General features: G+C 37.1%; 1 protein-coding gene across 1 annotated transcript in view; it reads left to right on the top strand.

The window, feature by feature from the left end:
- LOC106881254 (sodium-independent sulfate anion transporter-like) overlaps positions 1–21,088 on the top strand; it is a 156,592-nt gene that overhangs the window by 27,444 nt on the left and 108,060 nt on the right. The window contains exons 3-8 of the mRNA XM_052969848.1: positions 601–703; positions 2,743–2,947; positions 7,273–7,358; positions 10,772–10,851; positions 18,508–18,562; positions 20,561–20,651. Coding sequence (XP_052825808.1) covers positions 601–703; positions 2,743–2,947; positions 7,273–7,358; positions 10,772–10,851; positions 18,508–18,562; positions 20,561–20,651 — 620 coding nt within the window. The remainder of the gene's footprint in view (positions 1–600; positions 704–2,742; positions 2,948–7,272; positions 7,359–10,771; positions 10,852–18,507; positions 18,563–20,560; positions 20,652–21,088) is intronic.

Below are 21,088 nucleotides of genomic sequence, written 5' to 3'. Positions count from 1 at the left end.
ACACACACACACACACACACACACACACACACACGATGAGTTTCAGTTTCCATCTATGTAATCCACACACAAGGCTTTGATTGGCTCGAGACTATAGTAGAAGACACTTGCCCAAGGTGTTATACAGTAGGACTGAACCTGGAACCATGTGATTGGAAAGCAAGCTTCTTACCACACAGCCACACCTGCACTTGTTTGTATGCATGTAAATGAATATATTATAGCACCATAAGTCCCTCTGTGGAGGGGCATGGCTTAGTGGTTATGGTGTCAGAATCATTATCGTAAGATTGTGGTTTCGATTCCTGGACCGGGCGACATGTTGTGTTCTTGAGGAAAACACTTCATTTCACGTTGCTCCAGTCCACTCAGCTGGCAAAAATGAGTAACACTGTGATGGACTGGCTTCCCGTCCAGCTGGGAAACATGTATGCCATTGAAACCGGGAAACCGGGCCCATGAGCCTGGCTAGGCTTTAAAAGGGCGCATTAGATTAGATAACTCCCTCTATAACCCACCCACTTCTCTATAACACAGAAGCATCGTTTTTAGGGTTTTAATGCAAACATTTATTTTTTTCAATTTTAATTTTACTTTCAGGTGTAGTTATTTAAAATCAGACATAATTGCTGGATTAACTGTAACATTAACAGTTGTTCCCCAAGGACTTGCTTATGCCAAAATTGCTAGATTACCTCCACAGGTGAGTCAGTTTTTTTTATGTCATCCATCCATTTTCTCTGCCCAATATTTCCTGGGAGGGTTGTGAGGACAGAGTCGTCAGGCACCTATCCCATAAGGCCCTATCAGAAACAATTGTCAGTATACTTTCTGGCTGGATTCCCAAATGTGACCAACTGTGACTTTGGATATTATCCAACCATTTCATTCTTGGTCTACCCCTTGGTCTCCAGCTTGTTTGCTTGGCTTGAAGAATTTGTCTTGTGATTCTTTCTTGCAACATTCTAATCACATGTCCGTAGTACTGGAGCTGTGACCTCTCAATACAGAAAAGCTGTGGATCAACCTAGAGAAACTTCTTAATTTCCAAGTTATACACTCTGTTGAGCAATGTCGAGCAACGTTAATCCAGCGACCCTTCAAAGGAACCCCCATTTTGGCTGCTTTTTTTTATCAACTTCTCTTCTGCAGATTAAATGCTGGAACTGGCACATTACAATGTCAACAACTACAATTGTAATATACAACTCAGCTTAATAGTGGTCTGATCAATAAGTATCCGGACTATTGCTATAGTAACAAAGCTAAAGCACAGAGAGTGAAGCCACTTAGCACAGATTGACCTTAAACTCTGTTGTGTATGTGCACTAAGTTATAATATTCTAGCTTACTTCTGCTGCTTACAGCAGTGCTTGGAAGAAAGATGTGTAGCGTGTGATCACGCTACATTGACCATGACAGAGACAGTCGAGCAGAGAATTTGCATCAAATTTTGCCAAAAGCTTGACAATACCTGCTCAGAAGCCTACACAAAGTTTTCATTGTTCTTGACACAATCAAAGAAATCTTGTGCAACTGAAACCTGAGTGCCTTTTGAGTCAGCTGAAAGCAGTTTTGACACAAACTTGCTAGACACGCGTCTCATACCCAAATCTTCAGTGATAATGGACTGAATTGAACCATAACTAATCTGCACATCCTCTGATAACTCATGGATGGTGCTTCGACGATTTCCCCTCACAGCTGCACATACATTTATGATGTTTTTCTCAGTTCTATTGGTTGCGGGTCTCCCAGAACGTTTGTCAATATCCACGTTTTTTCAGCCATCTTGGAAACCTCTGAACCACTCGTACACTTGTGTGCAGTTCATACACTCCTCTTCATACACTTTCTGCAACTTTGCGCAGGCCTCTGAGCAGGTATCGCCATGACAACTTTCTTTGTCATGGTCAATACAATGATCACACGCTACACACCTTCCTTCCAAGCACTGCTGTAAACAGCAGAAGTGAGCTACAATTTTAAAACTTAGTGTGCATGCACAGCAGAGTTTAAGGTCAATCTGTGCCAAGCAACTTCACTTTGCATGCTTTAGCTTCATTACTATGGCACCAATCCGGATACTTATTGATCAGACCTCGTACAGCCCTGAAATACTTAAACTTTCCTACATACATACACACATATATGATGGGTGAAAGAAGAATGAAGAGACAGACAGTACATTTCTGAAATAGAAATTGAAGTATATTGTATGACTCCATACCTGTTAGTCAGGTGGTATTTTCAGGAATGTGGTCTTGAATGTTTCCATGTAAACTTACAGTGTCATCACAGTTATGGAAACTGTATTCCATTGTAGTTCTTACCTCAGATTTGTAGTATGTTAGCTACTGTTAGGAGCCTGAAGTATTCTCTGACCCTAAAGCAGAAGGCCAGAGTTTAGGTTGCTGTGATTGTTATGTAGTGAATATGAAATCATCAGGAAAGATCATCAATGAGATTTGCTTGAAATAGCAACCAAGTTTCTCTCAAATCATACTCTACCATAAAAATAACGGAAGGTCACATTAAACAATGTAGTCCAAGATATATCATGTCTGAATTAAAAATTACATAATCATAGCTAGAATGCTTTTGATCATAATTATACTGACCTGCAGATTAAATTAGTCAAATTCCTTGTTTTATTCCATCCACAATTATAATATATTACATATACTGTGCAGATATTAACAAAATCATTTCTAACTAATAGAACTTTGCTTTTTTTTCCAGTATGGCCTTTATGCAGCATTTATGGGTTGCTTTGTGTACTGCATCCTGGGGACTGCCAAAGATATCACACTTGGACCCACTGCCATCATGTCCTTAATGACTGCAGCATTTGGGAATTCCCCTATCAACAATGATCCAACATATGCTATCTTATTAGCATTTTTCTGTGGAATAGTCCAATTGTTAATGGGATTTTTCAATCTTGGTAAGTTCCCTAAAAACTTTTTGTGCCTATATTTGTAATTTCAGATTCCTATATGTTTTATTCTATTTTCAGTATAACCAAGATTTTGACAAGATTTCCTATTAAGTATCTAACTTTATTATATTGGTGTATATTAGAGTAGTGTTGACTGAATGAAGCTTCACATCATTCATATTACAATCAGATTTCCACCAGAATTTCAATTTGAATATGAACATTTCGATGTGGACAGTTTAAGCCAGGTTCATTATGAAAAGATGTAAGCAACTATTTTACACAGTGACAATTTTAAATATTTTATATAGTTTATGTGGAAGTTTCATTTTGACTTCTATTCTTCAGTATAAATAACCCAGAAGGCTATATGTCAAAACTAACAAGGTGTTGTTGTTATTGTTGATATAATATATATATTCATATATATTATACAAAATTTATATATATGTTTACACATACATAACAAGTGTAAACAAGTATCATTGTTATATAAGCAGTGTCATTCATTTTCAATCTTCTGAGAAAACTTATCTCATCATTGAAAACATTATCTCACTTGGAAACAAATTAATGTTGGCAAGGGGAAGGGCACCCAGCCATAGAAAATCTGCAACAACAAATTCTGTCTGAATGGAAAATTGCAAGTTAAATCAAAGGAGGAATAGGAGGAGGAGAAAGTATATATATATATATATATATATATATATATATATATGCACACACACACACACACACACACACATATTCTCACTCCACACACCCCACCCACAACACCCCACACAACCACATCACACCACTCCACATCAGTTAAGTACCATTAAGTACCAGTTACGCACTGGGGCTGATGTAATTGACTTAATCCCTTTGTCTGTCCTTGTTTGTCCCCTCTATGTTTAACCCCTTGTGGGCAATAAAGATATGCAAAATAGACATTGGCTAATAGTACCTATAACTGGGTTATGATTCACCTAATACATTAGTCTGGAGTTTTGAAGCCCATTGGACCCATGAATATCTGACAGGACACTTCCCTGAAAAGGAGAAGAAAAAAGAAACCTCTCAGCCCTCTGAATTTTGAGAGAACGTTTCTGCTGGTGAAGCCAGGGGAAACTGTCCTGTTCTGCCTGTTCTGTCTGACAATATTTCTCACTAAGACTGCTGACCAACACAATTTGTGAAACCGATTGATTATTCATTATTTTCCTTCTCGACAAATAAAGAAATCAGTTGTTCGTCTTATGACCTATTTCATGGATATAACAAACGATTTTATTTTCAGAAAATATAAAAATATTAAAATATTTGTTTTATATGTTTAGACAAAAATTGTTAGCATATATTCTAACAATAAAATCAACTTAGTTAGTTAGTTAGTTCTCTCCTTGCCATGAGGCACATAAGACTGCAACACTATCTGTCTAACCAGCTCTATTTTCTACTATTGTTCTAGTTTCATTCCAGCTTCTCTGCTCTTCTCATCATGTTTCCTTGTGAATGGTCCTTCACCGTGTGGTTTTAGGGCACCCTGCTGCTCTTTTCCCCTTGGGCTTCCACTTTAGTGGTACCAGACAATCACTTTCTTGATCTTGCCTGAGGACGTGTCTGATCCAGTTCCAGTATCTGTGTCTTATTTCATAACTGATCTTGTTGATGCCTGTTGTCATTTCAATTGTGTCATTTCAGACCCTTTTGCAGCCACCTGATGTTGAGTATTCACTTCACACATGTGAACTTAGGGGGAATGTATACTAGTATACATGGGCGCAGTGGTGGCTGTGTTGTAAGAAGCTTGCTTCCCAACCACTTGATTCCTGCGTGGCTCCTTGGGCAAGCGTCTTCTACTATAGCCTTGGGCCAACTAAAGCCTTGTGAGTGGATTTGGTTGATGGAAACTGAAAGAAGCCCACCGCACACACACACACACACACACACACACACATATATATATATATATCTTATGTGTGTGTGTCTGTGTTGACAACTGACAACTGGTGCTGGTGTGTTTATGTCCCCGTAACTTAGCAGTTTGGCAATATAGACCGATAAAATAAGTACCGGGCTTAAAAAATAAGTACTGGGGTCAATAAAAATTCAAGCTAGTGCCCTAACCTGGCTACAGTCTAATGACTGAAACAGGTTACAGGTAAAGGATAAAAGATAGTACGTTCTTCCAAAAAGAAGAATTGCTTTTCTAAACCTATTGACTGCTTACCCAGAACCACCATGCAGCTATAATTGTCATCAACTTTACAAATATCAAGCTTCACACTTTCTCATGACATTGCATGGGAAAATTTATATTCAACATTATTGTTTTGTTTAGCTAAAATAATGAGAGACAAACTATATTAAATAGTTCAGTGGGTGTGAGACTAACATAGTTCATGTAGAGAAGCAATATATTTGATTGTTATTCTGTACATTACTCTTAGGGAAACTAAATTATATAATTAGAGGGTGTTGTTTAACCTAATTAGTGTGACTAACCCAATTGATTGAGTTAGTCTGTAGATTATTTTTCATGTGATCACTGGTGCAGATAATTAAGATTATCAGGTTTCTGACAAAGAATACCATTCATGTTGTTGATGCTGCTGTTGGTATCATTGGTTAACCTTAGATCAGCCCTAAAAGGTATTACCCATCATGGCCATCCCATCTCATTCTGAGACTGTCCGGGACTACATTATACAATATTTCCTTTGTTTAAGATGGTAAGGTTTGTTTTGAGAAAAATTTTGCTGTAATTTCTAGTAAATGAGTAACCACATAGAGCCTCTTCATCAACACTTACATTTAAATGTCCAGATAGTAGAAAGCTAACAGCTTATATGTCTTTTGTATACTCATTGTCACTAACATCCTTATTCTTTATTACCAGCAGCTATTCCAAATTTAAAAAAAAAAAGAGAGAGAAAAATATAATGCAATAAGATTAATCTAGGAATGAACCAAAAACTACCACTAAATAAATATTCACTATTAATGATCTGAATATCTACGTTCCCATAAAGGACCAGCAGTTAATAAAATTGGCAGTATATCTTGATTTCTTTAAGTTTGTACAGCCTGCAAAGGAAGATAACTCTAATTTTAATGGCTTTATCACCTTTGTTTACTATATTAAAGCTAAGTTGTTAGCTGTCATTTAAGAAATAATGCCATGGATAATATCAGGCAATATTACATTTGTGAATGATAGTTAAAACAATTGGCTGTTGGCAACCTATATCATCATCATCATCATCATCATCATCATCATTATCGTTTAACATCCACTTTCCATGCTGGCATGGGTTGGACAATTTGACTAAGGACTGGCGGACCAGATGGCTGCACCAGGCTCCAATCTGATCTGGCAGAGTTTCTACAGCTGGGTGCCCTTCGATCACACTCGAATGGTGACTAGGTGACTGGCAGGTTTCCTGAAGTTAGTCCTGCAAACCATAAGATCATTTGCATCGCAGAACTCCAGCAGCCTGGTTCCCTCCTCATTGCGGGAACCAAAACCGTAGCCTCCATGTACGCCATGGAAACCCCCCTATATGTTGCCCAACATGTCCATTGAAGTCACCAGCCACAAATAGAAGGTCCCTGTCATTCGTCAACGAGGGAGTCTGCAAGAAAGTGTCATAAAATCGGTCTTTCTGTCCATCAGGTAGCCCCAGCTGAGGGGCATAGGCCGAGATAATGGTTGCTAACCCATGATGAAGCACTAATCTAATCTTAAGTATTCTGTTGCATACTCTGACTATCTCGATTATCTTATCAACCCATTTTTCCGCAAGAAGTATACCCACGCCCCTGACACCACCAATGTTCTCTGCCCAGAAAATCTTGTACCTGTGTTCTTTGCCTGTGAGGCAGCACAAATCGATACATCTCCGTTCAAGTATCTCAACAATCTCACCAGACCTACCTTTCAGTGTGCCGATTGTGAATATGCAAGTTAAATATGCAGATGAGAATTTTGTTTTATTTTTTTCTTTAATTCAAGAAATATTTTTATTTTGAAAATGACAACCCATACCAACATGGAAAACAGACTACAAATGATAATTATTTTGTATAAATACATGAAATTCATGAAATTTGAAAAATAAAATTATAATTATTATTGTATGTTACATTACCTGATTTTTGCCACAAGGGCAAAAATATATTCCAATCATGTCAGATTCAAAAAATATTACCCATCATATGTCATTACCCATCATATGTCATTACCCATCATATATCAGATTACACTCAAGTGTACAATATTCTCTACTAAATAATCTATAATTGTTATCAAAGTCTGAGGAAATTTTCATTTTGTTTCTTTGCAGGAATTCTAGTAAATTTCATATCTTACCCTGTGATTAACTCTTTTACAAGTGCTGCTGCTATTACAATCAGTATTGGACAAGTCAAGGTAGGTCTGTCTCTTGAAGCATCTGCACATATGAAAACAAGCACATTCACTAATACATATATGTGCAGAACACATACACATACACACACACACACTCATGCATGCATACAGACACACTCCTTTGAAACCATTCACTAACCACTAAGAGTCAAAACGGATCCATCATTATCATCATCATCATTAGCATTTAACATATGTTTTCTATGCTGACATGGATTGGACAGCTGAACAAGAACTGGCAAGGCCAGGGGTTGCACAAGGATCCATAGTCTGTTTTGGCTTGGTTTCTATAGCTGGATGTCCATCCTAATGCTAACCATGTTACAGCACGTACTGGGTGCTTTTTACGTGGTACCATCCTCAGTGCTTTTTACTTTGCATTAGCATCAGTGCTTTTTATGTGGCAGCAGCATCCACACCAATGCTTCTTATGCTTGGTTCAATGCTTGGTTTTAGGATTTCAGTTCTGTTGTGGTGGATGGGTCTTCTTGAGTACGGCAGTGCACCACATATCTTGGTTTTCTGTCATCTTATTCATGGATGGTATCTATAAACTTGAGGCAAATAGCATCATGAGAATTGGAAAGGAGCCCCTCAGAAAGTATTTTCTGGTTGATGACTAGAGAAGTCACACAACTCTACCGCACTTAGTCTGCAAATGAAAAGCTACACACACACACACACAAACACACACACAGAGATTTATTAACACATACACACACACACACACAGAGATTTATTAACACATACACACACACACACATATATATATATATATATATATATATATATATATATACATGTATATACCAACAGAAAATCATGTGTAACTATATTACCAAAAGCTTTCCATATGCAAAGTGGTCTATTTCGGACCACAAGGTAACATATTATCTCTCACTTTGTAGAGTATGCTTTTGCAAAGCAGGAGCAGGAAATAACAATGAAAAACTTGATGCTCAAAAAAGGGATGCAGATTCCGTACAATTCACACTGAGGATTTCACTTGACATTATACATGGATGTTTGAAAATATCCTCATAATATCTGTGTATGAGGACAAAGCATGCAGATTTACTCATAGAATAACAACAATATTTTCACCGAAAGAAACATACATATGTGTACACACACACACTCTATTTCTCTCTCTCTCTCTCTCTCTCTCTCTCTCTCTCTCTCTCTCTCTCTCATTAACATGCATGCTCACACTTTCTCACATGCACACAACTACCTAGTTGGTGCTGTCTAAATACCAATGAAAGAGCCTTGTTTCTGGGTTAGAACAGTGGTCTAGCATGGCCACAGTCTCATGACTGAAACATGTAAAAGATAAAAGATGTATAGTATGAAACACCTACATAGATAAACACACTAACTTGCACTCTTATTCACAAATCCCTGTCCTTGTCATTTTTGTTATTGACTGGCTTGAATCCTGCCAAAAATAAAAATAATAAAAAAAAAAGAGAATTTAATTAGGCCTCAGAGAAAATGACATCAAGCATGCATGACAACCTCAGTGGAGGCGCAATGGCCCAGTGGTTAGGGCAGCGGACTTGCGGTCGGAAGATCGCGGTTTCGATTCCCAGACCGGGCCTTGTGTGTGTTTATTAAGCGAAAACACCTAAAGCTCCACAAGGCTCAGGCAGGGGATGGTGGCGACCCCTGTTGTACTCTTTCGTCCCAACTTTCTCTTGCTCTTTCTTTCTACTTCTTGAGTAACGCTGCGATGGACTGGCGTCCCGTCCAGCTGAGGTGGGGAACACATACACCAAAGAAACCAGGAAACCGGGCCCATGAGCCTGGCTAGGCTTTAAAAGGGCGAAAAAAAAATGTATGACAACCTAGCTAATGTTGTCCAACTTCAACTGAAAGAACCTTGTTTCTGTTCTGGTGACTAGCTTTTTCTGTATTGGACAAAAATTTGAGAAAAAAAAATGAACTTGAGCATATATACCTTATCAGTATTGTGACTTATACGTCAGGACAGACTAATTGATTAAGTATTTGAATTTCAAACAATACATAAATATATACACACATACATATATGTATGTATGTATGTATGTGGTAGTTGGATAGGTGTTTGCTGACAGTCTTTATTTCTTTATCTTGTGTTTAAAGTAAAGGGTCATTATTCATAGCCTATACAATGTTCTTGGATCAGAAATGCAGATAACAAATGAATTTGGTATAATTGATATAAAAATTGACATGCTAAAGGTTATTGATGTCAAAAAACACACTATAGTATTATGTTAATCTGATTTACATAAAACATAATTTCAGAAAAATCAGTTTTACATCTGTAGCCATTGATTTGTATCTATGTTGCTTTCATAAACATCAATAATCCTCTGTATCAGAAGCAGAAACCAGCTGATATTAGATATGCATTATAAATATTGTTAAAATTGTTAAATATATGGAATGACCATATTTAAAGATTTCACATGTGTTTAGTTTTATACTATTAGGTGGCAATCTGTTTCAACAACTGTTATATAATCTATATGTATAAAGCTGACAATGTCTGTCTGTCTGTATGTGTGCATCCCTAAAACTCAAGAACTACCCAACAGATTTCATTCAAATTTTACACATGCCTTACTTAGAGTCCATGCAGTGTCATGGGCCCAAAAAATATTTTCAACTTCTTGCCTAATGCAAACCCGGAGCAATCTCTTCTCTCTCACAGTTTCTGTATTACAGTTTCTCTCTTAGTTTCAAAAGTGAAACAATAACATCTTTATTAATACTTTCACTATTATGTAGTTTCAATTTCAATTACTTTCATTATGTATTTATATATATTAGTTTCACTTCTATTACTTTCAGTAAGTATTTATATATGTTTGTATATCTTATCTATAAAAGGCAGATTTTCTCTGTGTGTGTGTGTGTGTGTGTGTGTGTATATGTTTAAAATTCATACATTTACACAATTTCAAATTTCTTGAATGTGTGTGTATATGTGTGTGCATGCATATGTGTGTGTGTGTGTGTGTGTATATGTTTCTGAGTCAATGTTTTATAGCTGGATGCCTTTCCTGTTGTCAACCTTTATATTCACCTCTATCAATGCATATGAATGCAGTACACCTGTTCTAAATTAGGATTTGCTCGTACAGAACAATTAAGTTATTGGAGCATGGGATGAAGGTTTTGGAAAGAGTGTCTGGAAAGAGGATTAGTAAAGTCAATGAAATGCGGCTGGGATTTATGCCAGGAAGAGAAAGAACTGATGCATTTCTTATTGTACTATTTAAGGGAAATTTGGCTGTAGATTCTAGTAGTGCAAGGAACCATGTAGGGGCTCCTTTAACTCAATTCTATAAGAAAGGGAGTATTGTTAAGCATGTAAATTTTTGTCTGTCAAATAACAACTGAGTTTTTTTTTTTTTTTCCAGAATATCTTGGGCTTAAAGAAAATTCCACGAGACTTTTTAAAATGTGTTTACTACACTTTTGCAAAACTGGAAGAAACAAAGTAAGTACCAGTTATATACCACCTGTCTTTGAATATTTAGTCACCATGGAGATGACCTTTTGCCTTATACACTCCAATTCTGACTATTCTCTATAGTCTACATAGAAAAAGTTTAGCCCTTTAGCATATAAACCAGCCATATCTGGGTCAAATATTCTACCTGTTTTATGTTCAAACTGGTCAGATCCAGCCTCTCATACCTACCCTACAATGTTGTTCTAAAAATAAGCAATCACATCATCAAAATTTTGAAGCTACAAGATAATGCATGGTTAATTTAAAGTGACAAATAAGCATTATATTTGATATAGCATATGGATGCTAAAGGGTTGAATTGTATATAATACTTTTCTACATTCTTAGGTGAAGTATGAGTAGCCTTTAATATATTTTACATGCATTGCCTCTCTCTCTCTTTCTCTCTCTCTCTCTCTCTCTCTCTCTCTCTCTCTCTCTCTCACACACACACACACACACGCATACACACGCACACACAAGCATAATGGTGATGTTGGTAGTCTCTTGTAGACTGCAAAAGATGGTTCTGCAATTTTTGGCTGAAAACCCCCACAAATGATTTGTTTGTAGCAAACCCAAAAGTGCTTCCCCTCACCCATAAAAAGCATTACTCAGAGTGGACAGCCCCTTTCTCACTTACCACCACTAGCTACACAACTGACTGGATGTTGAGTTGTCTACACCATACATGTTTCTGTTATTCTAAATTATGCTGTGTTCTACATAAATATAACATCATTTACTATCATTTACTAATGCGAAGAACTATTAAGGCAAGTGTAAACAAACCAAAATCGCTGATGTGGCCAATGACAGTACCACCTGATTGGCACTCATGTCAGTGGGACATTAAAAGCACATCCGAGCGTGACTGTTGCCAGGGCCACGGATTGGCTCCCGTGCTGGTGGCACTTGAAAAACAACATTTGAGTGTGGTCGTTGCCAGTGCCACCGGACTGGTTACCGTGCAGGTAGCATGTAAAAACACCTTTTGAGCGTGAGCATGGTCATTGCCAGAACTGCCTGACTGGCTCTCATGCCAGTGGCACGTAAAAAGCACCTATTACACTCTCGAAGTGGTTGGTGTTAGGAAAGGCTTCCAGCTGTAGAAACTTTGCCAGACCAGATTGAGCCTGGGTCAGCCTCCGGCTCACCAGTCTTCAGTCAACTTGTCCAACCCATGCCAGCATGGAAAGCAGACGTTAAACGATGATGATGATGGTGTTAGAATGGATTTCATTATCGACACATCCAAAGAATTAGATTTAAATATCATAATAGGTATAGATCAAAGTATTATTAATTTCTTAAAGATAACAATAAATTTAGGTACTGGTAAATACTGCCCTTATTGTAAACCTAATGATGAATTGTTTTGTATTAGTATATATTCCTACCATCTCCAGTGGTCCTTAAAAACTTAATTAGTATTACTAGTAAGTACTTATCTATCTATCTTACTTATCCTCTGATAACATACTGATTATTATTACAGTGGTGCATTAAAAAACAACAGTTTCAAAGATAGAACACTAACTCACATAAACATAGAAATAGAAAATTAAATACTATATGGTATGATCAGTTATATAGTTGAAATGTTCATGCCAACATTGCTAGGATTTTCTAAGCCTTACAAATTAGTATTTCCAAGTAGACCATAGATATCATAAGATATTTTATAGAAATAGCATTAAAATAAAGTGGAGTTACACCAAATCTTCACTGCTTTAATAGTTAGTATAGATAGAAGCAAATTTTCAAGCATGAACATGGACAACTCCCCTCCATGTAACTGCAACAACCCTAACATCTGATCTTTCAATAGCATGTTTCTTTTAGGTTAGCAAGTTAAGATTACGCTTACAAATATTAGTGTAATAAAAAAGTATATACAGCTTACTGAGAACTGAAAATTTCTTTAAAAATATTCTCACAACATATGTACACATTCTTGCATTCTTTTCATAATTGAATAGGTAAATATGAGGCATTTTCTAACAATTGGTTCTGCAACGATTGAAGTCTCAGTTATTCAATATACTTCAATGCATTTATCAATACTTTTTATTCACACAAACTGCTGCCATACTTTTAACCTAAGCGTTAGTTATGATTCAAGAAACTTCAGCTTTTAATAAAATATACACACTCTCTTTATTTATTGATTATTTTTCCTTTGTTAATAAACAGAAATATTCAATAATCTATATATCATCATCATTATCACCATCATCATCGTTGTGGTTGTTATAATGTCTACTTTTCAAAACCTAGGTCAAACGGAAATTATTTGGACAGGACAGCCTGTGGCCAGATGCCCTTTCCATTGCCAACCCCCATTTGTTTCCAAGCAAGTTAATGTTTACCCATAGCCAGGCATGTTTTTTTACAGAAGACTGGAAACAAACAGCTCTGCTTGTATGACAATGATGCTCATTTACAATTATCACATGTCTAGCCAAGAGTATACAGGAACATGCGCACACATTACATGCATATATCATCATCATCATCATTTAACACTCATTTTCCATGCTAGCATGAGTTGAACAGTTTCACAGAAACAGGCAAGTCAGAAGACTGCCCCAAGCGTCAGTGTCAATTTTGGCATGGGTTCCACAGCTGGATACCCTTCCTAACACCAACCACTTTACAGAGTGTACTGGTGCTTCTTACTTGGCACCAGCAGTAGTGAGGTCACCAAGTAACTTGCAGAACTAAAAACCCCAACTGGGGTGGTGGGAATTAGTACTGAGGGACAGAAAGGTATCTTGCATTAGAAAAGAAACATAACTTCCTCAGATAGGGGGGAGAGAGAGAGAGGGAAAAGAGAAAAAGATGGTGTAGATGTGATAGAGACGGGGAAGGAGTCGTACATCCAAGATACAGGATGGTGTATAGAGTGGAGTGGACCAGGGATTAGAGAGAGGGTTGATAGGTGAGTGAGTTCACAAGATTCCGAAAGGAGAGTGGGAGCCAGAGGTGGAGTAAGAAGGGATTTAACAGGGGCATATTGTGTGCAGACAGGTAGACATGATGGAGAATGGAGGGGAGAAGAGAAACAGTGGGGTGGGTTGTGCGAGGAGGTTATGGACATGGATTTTACTTTGTCGGTAGCGTCCTTCTCAAGCATGGCATGTTGCCAGTTGTCTCGGTCCATTGTCATCTCTTCTGTGAGGCTCAACATCTGAAGGTCATTTCTCACCATTTCATGCCACTTCCGTCTGCCAGATCCACTCGCAATGCTTTGGCCAGCCTGAGGTTACAGTAGAAGACACTTGCTCAAGGTACTGCACAGCAGGACTGAACCCAAGATCATATGGTTGAGAACTAAGCTTCTGAACCACACTGCCACACCTGCACATGCATATGTATATTGAAAGAGAGAGTGTGGACATGAATACAAATGAGAGCAAATAAGTAATGAATATTAAAATAGAATAGTAGCATTTCATCTATCTTTACATTCTGAGTTCAAATTCTGACGAGGTTGACTTTACCTTTCATCCTTGATAAAATAAATACCAGTTGAGTACTAGGGTCAATGTAATCAACTTACTCTTTCCTTGAAATTTCTGGCCTTGTGCCAAAATGCAAAATCAATATAAAAATAGAATAGTTTGTTTATCAGAAGATGGGATTTTTGCAAATCATTATACTTGTTGCCAAACTTAGAACAATCACTGATAAAATGGTAAACCAGGGTTATAAATAGGTACACAAGATCATAAATGAGCAGAATTTTTATAATAATTATTGATTTGATTGGTTCAGCAATTTGTAAATGAAAAATATTTTTTGAAACATGTATATATCCATTGCTGACTGCAGTATATGCAAAAAATAATGTGACATATGAGAATAAATAAACAGCTATTGTCATTTATTGAATATATTTGGATTTTAAAAAAATGTATTTCCATTATGAATTGTCAGCCAATCAGAATAAGTTTCCTCATTTAGTCTTGTGCATCTGTTTGTAAGCCTGTTGTTGTTGTTTTTTCTTTTGTTATTTTCTTTTTATATATATATAATTGTCCAAGGACAATGAGAACCTGATTAATGATTTAAGTTACAGCTTTCAATAAATTATAATCATCGAAACAAGCTCACACACACACACACACACACACACACACACACACACACACACACACACACACACACACACACACACACACACACACACACACACACACACACTCTCACAAATACATACACATTCTCTCTCTCTCTCTCTCACACACACACACATACACACACACATGCAATCACACACACTTACTCACTGTAATCTCAGCTCAGTGAAGGCTACTAGTGATATATTGCTTTTTATGAAAATCACTTCATCCTTGATGTTTCTCGGATGACGTCAACTCTGATTCATGCAGATATTTTATCAAAGGCATTCCACATGTGACCATTCCATTTGTTTAATGGTATCTTAGACTACTTTATCTAATGTGTCCTGTGCTTTTTTTTTTTCCTCTTATTTTCATTATGGTAGGGTGAAATGTGAGGGGAATTTATAATGTATTTCAAAATTGTCTTGTTAATGTGAATATGTATTACTGTATGTATTACATACATATCAGAGTATCATGGGATGACATTTTTGAGCAGCTGCTGATCTCATGTCCAATATTTTCCACTGGAATGTGACATAACACTTTTTCTGTTATATTTTGAGGGTTTAAAACCTTCACTGTCTTTTTGAAGTGTTTCATAGCTATTTCCTGCTCATGGATTGTAAATGTATGACTTTTGAAGTATGATGTGATGTAAGAGTAACAAGTTCAAGAGATGCCAAACTTTATGTTGATATTAACACCAGTGAGGGTGGCAAGCTGGCAGAATTGTTAGCACAACAGGCAATTTCATCCATCTTTATGTTCTGAGTTCAAATTTCAGTGAGGCTGACTTTGCTTTACATCCTTTCAGGGTCAATAAAATAAGTACCAGTTGAGCACTGGAGTCAATGTAATCAGCTTACACCTCCCTTGAACTTTCTGGCCTTGTGCTAAAATTTGAAAGCAATATTAGCATCAAAGGTAGCTAATTGACAGAGTCATTAGAGCATAGGTTCTCAAAGTGGGCACTACTGCCCCCACCCCAGTAGGCGGTGGGATAGTCCAAGTGGGCACTGGTGCCTAGTGGGTGGGTTAGAGAAAAAGGAGGCGTTGGGAGGAAGGCAGTAGATTGGGGAATGCTATGAGTTTATTATAATATTATTATAGTACTGTATACAAATTATATAATATTATATTAAATATCAAATGATTCATAGTATATATAAATTAGTAAAATATAAAATATTTATTTATACATAAAAAACAGGGGTGGGGGCACTGGGGGGTATTATGTGGCCATGAGGGGTATTATGTGGCCATGAGGGGTATTATGTTGCCCAAAAAGTTTGAGAACCTCTGCATTAGAGCATCAGATAAAAATGCAAAACAATATTTCTTCCAATTCATTACATTCTGATTTCAAATTCCACCAAAGTTAACTTTGTCTTTCATCCTTTAGGGGTTGATAAAATAAATATCAGTTAAACACTGGGGTCAATGTAATCAACTAACCTTATTCACCTAAAGTTACTGGCCTCGTACCAAAATTAGAAAGAATATTAGCACCATCTTCAAGTTTACAGGAAACATACCTTTTTAGAACCAAAGTGTTTCTCTTCTTATTCTCTGTTGAGATCTGCTACTCCAGCTATTCTGAAGTTCCATCAAAGGTCATTGAGAAGTGAGTACTTCTTGAGAAATTTGCTACCTACCTACCTACCTACATGATGTTATTATCTTCACTTTTGGACACTCTGTTAACCCCTTCTCTGTTAAATTAGATTTCATCAGTAAAGATGTTAAATATCTACCAAAAACTAGAAATGATATTTTCTGCTAGTCCCATTGCCTCAATAAACTTGACATCTCACAACAGAATATAATTTCAAACATGACATTTCTCAACATAAGATAGCCTAGTATATAAAACTTCTCTCCGCAGTAAAGGGAGACAAAATTTTGAGTGGCTATATCTACTCCCCACAGTAAAGGAGTTGACGTTATTTTTGCTGCCATCATTTAGCAGTTATTGCCTGAGTTACACCAAATGACACTCAACAGTTGTCTGCATTGATCTTCAACCTGTTCCCCACTCTTTTCTTCTGAAACAGAACCTAACAATTAGAGCCAGATTAAGACCCAGAGAGGCCCTAAGCACTTAAAAGATTTTAGTGCCCCCTATATATGTATAATTCAAAATATAAACAATGATAGACCATAAAATAAATTTTTATTTTTCAAAATGAAGCAAGTCTAACAATAAGATTGAAAATCATGTTTATTTTTGTATACTTCCACTTTATTTCTATTTGAAAAGTTTTCTCTTACTTTTTTTTAATTGCAAAGTCTTTGATCAGATCCTCAAAATTAATCTTATGTAACACATCTTCTATACTTAGTAGAGATAAGGCATCTCAAAAATGATTTTAGCAAGTTTAAAGTCATATCTTTTTTGTCATTAACCATTTACTATTTCAGTGGTTCCCACCTTAAGTTGATAACCTAAGCACATGCTCATTTTGCTTAATAGTTAACCCAGCGTTGCTGACAATATTACCATTTCTGTGAAACTTTCCAATTGATGTCAGGATCTTGCATGTTCTTAGTATCTATGTAGCCAATTTCCTCTTTGACCAATCAAGTACCTCAAATACTGGTATCAATTCAGATACTGCAAATATAATGAAGGATACATCTTGTTGCAAGAGGCAAGTTCCAACTGCCATATTTTCGAAGTATTCCTGTATGCAATGTAGCAGTATACTTCAGAAGTTTGCTTCCTAACTACATGGTTTTGGATTCAATCCCATTACCTGAATCTTTGGGCAAATCATCATCATTTAACATCCGTTTTCCATGTTGGGGCATGAGTTGGACAGTCTGACAGGAGCTGGTGAGCCAAAGAGCTGCACCAGGTTCCAATTGTCCGTTTTGGCATGGTTACTACAGCTGGATGCCCTTCCTAATGCCAGCCACTTTACAGAATGTACTGGGTGCATTTTACATGGCACTGACAAGGATTGAGGAGATACTTGGCCACCTCTGTAGAACAAGGATTGGCCAATATCTCAGCCCTGGGTTGACAAAAGCCTTATATGTGGATTTGGTAGATTAAAAGGAGTCCATCATGCATGTGCATATGTGTGTGTGTGTGTGTGTGTGTGTCTGTCTGTCTGTCTCATCTTTACATAATGAGCGTGATAGCTGTAAATGGGTGTTACTGTCATACAAGTTGTACCACTCATTTCCAATATTCTGCAAAAATGTATCTGATCACCCAGAAATATTACCTTGCTTGGAAACAGGTGAAGGTTGGTAACAGGAAAGGTGTCCAGCTGTAAAAAAAATCTGCCACTGTAAACTCTGACCAATGCTAGCATGAAGAAGTGGACATCAAAATAATGATGATGTATGTGTGTGCGTATAGATATCTATATGTGTATGAGTGTGTGTGTGTGTATGTTCTTCTGTTATAAATAATTTCTTCAAAACTTCCAATAATGTAATGTTTTGTTGTTTATTTATTAATCCTATCTTCGTGTTTTCTTTGTTTTTTTTTTTGCAGTGTTTGGGATCTTCTCTTAGGTGTTTCCTGCTTGGTTTTGGTACATTTCATCAAAGTAAGTGATAACATTACTGAATTGTGTTTTATGTTGGCAGCAGTGGTAGCAGTGGCAGTGGTAATAGTTTGTTTTGACAGAGGTGATGGATTTGGTCATTTTTGGCATTGCTGGTGATGACGGTAGTCATTTTTTGTTGGTGGTGTGGTACTGCTGCTGCTAGTCTTGCTACTGGCTTTGGTTACTTTAATGGAGTGACAGTGATGATCACTTGAGCAAACCACATGATGGTCTCTTCGTGAGCCCATCATAATTGATGTTCTTGTTTCATATAGAACAGATCTGAACATGACCCATTAACGTATCATAAACAACATTTTCTCTCTCTCCCTTTCTTTCTCACTCTATCTTTCTTCTACCTCTCACCTACCTAATCCTTGGTGAATTTTTCCTTCCGTGACTAACAGTAAACAATGGCGGGAAAAAAATTAAGAATGAAGAGTTGCCTCCCTTGTATAAAGTTTCAAGCCGTTGTGGTGTTTAATTCATTTATTCACATGACATAAAACTCCCATTTCGACACTGTAAATTATTAAATTAGTCACAAGTCAAAGAAGGAGCTCAACGTCATCGTTCAGTGAACTAAAAATAACAGTTCCATCTCCTTCAAATCACAGTTCTGTAACGTAGATCTAGATACACTATGTATGCTTTAGATCATAGATGTACAATAAGTACTGACCCCAAAAAAGCAACGACTACTGTATAGTATCTGTCTCCAGTTACATGAACTAAATTACAGAAGTTAAGAACAATATGATACACCAGTGATATGCAATAAGCAATGAAACACTTGGTTAGCAGTTGAACCTCCTATCAACTTACCCACAGTAGGGAAGGGAAACCATTTTATACTTTAAGGCAATACTGGACTAAATGTGTGGCACGTGGCCTAGTTGTTAAGATGTTTCACTCACAATCATAAAATTGCGGTTTCGATTCCTGCACTGGGTTGTGCATTGTGTTCTTGAGCCAAACACTTCATTTCTTGTTGCTCCAGAGTCACCCAGCTATAAATGAGTTCCAATGATAGGTGAGAACTTAAACCTGCGATAGAGTGGTGTCCTGTTCAGTGGATGGGGTTATTATAATCTCTGTCACTTATATGTCATGGAAACTGGGATGTGCATTCTTTTAAAAATTGTTGCGTGGCCGTTGACAGTACCGCCAGACTGGCCCTTGTGCTGGTGGCACATAAAAGCACCCACTACACTCTCTGAGTGGTTGGTGTTAGGAAGGGTATCCAGCTGTAGAAACTCAGCCAGATCAGATTGGAGCTTGGTGCAGCCATCTGGTTCGTCAGTCCTCAATCAAATTGTCCAACCCATGCTAGCATGGAAAGTGGACGTTAAACGATGATGATGATGATATGATGATAACTCTGTGTAATGAACAATTTTTTTTAATATAAAATATGAATTAAAATACAAATAAAAGACTTCTTCCATAGGTTTATGCTTAACTACATGAAAGGTCACAGGTTACCACCCCTGTGCTAGAGTCTCTTTTATCTTTTAATCTTTTACTTGTTTTGATCATTAGACTGTGGCTATACTGGGGCACTACCTTAGAGAATTTTAGTTGAACTAATCAACCCCAGGGCTTATTTTCTTTTTAAGCCTTGTACTTATTTTATTGATTCTCTTTTGCCAAACCACTAAGTTACAGGGATGTAAACACACCAACATCAGTTGTCAAGCAGCTGTAAGAAACAAACACAGACACACACACACACACGTGCGTGTATGTATATGACAAATCCAAATCCACTCACAAGGCTTTGGTCGGCCTGAGGCAATAGAAGACACTTGCCCAATGTACCATGTGGTGGGTCTGAACCCAGAACCATGCAGTTGGGAAGCAAACTTCTTACCACACAGCCACCCCTGCACTTATTTTAAACTTTATAGAAATTCTTTTGACTGTTGCCTGATTGAACAATTATTAGTATCTTATGTGTACAATATGTCATTGATGAAATGTTTTTGTTACTTACAGAAGCTTCGTTCTATAAATTGGATGGACACTGATGAAACAATCCATTGGTCTCAGAAAATTGCACGGAATTTTTTGTGGTTGTTTGGAACTGGTAAGGATGCAGGTTTTTACTTTTGCTACTCAAATGGTTAATAGATGTTATATAATTCCATTTGAAAAAATAATAATTTAATGTATGATTTAGTCATTAAAATTTGTTAATGATATTTCATGTCATGAATTGATATAGCTTTTGGGAAAATATTTAGATTTTCAAAATAATTCGACTAAGTCAATCAGCAAAAACTGTTTTTAATAGACAATGGCGCTGGACTGGCTCAACTGGCTCGACTGGCTCCTGTGCAGGTGGCACGTAAAATACACTATTTTGAGCGTGGCCATTGCCAGTACCGCCTGTCTGGCCTTCGTGCCGGTTGCACATAAAAGCACCCCCTACACTCTCGGAGTGGTTGGCATTAGGAAGGGCATCCAGCTGTAGAAACTCTGCCAAATCAGATTGAAGCCTGGTGTAGCCTCCTGGTTCACCAG

The sequence above is a fragment of the Octopus bimaculoides genome, chromosome 1 (assembly GCF_001194135.2).
Source record: "Octopus bimaculoides isolate UCB-OBI-ISO-001 chromosome 1, ASM119413v2, whole genome shotgun sequence".
In the NCBI taxonomy this organism is placed as follows: Eukaryota; Metazoa; Mollusca; class Cephalopoda; order Octopoda; family Octopodidae; genus Octopus; species Octopus bimaculoides.
Note: the sequence above shows the minus strand (reverse complement) of the source record. Positions and strands in the feature narration are given on the sequence as shown.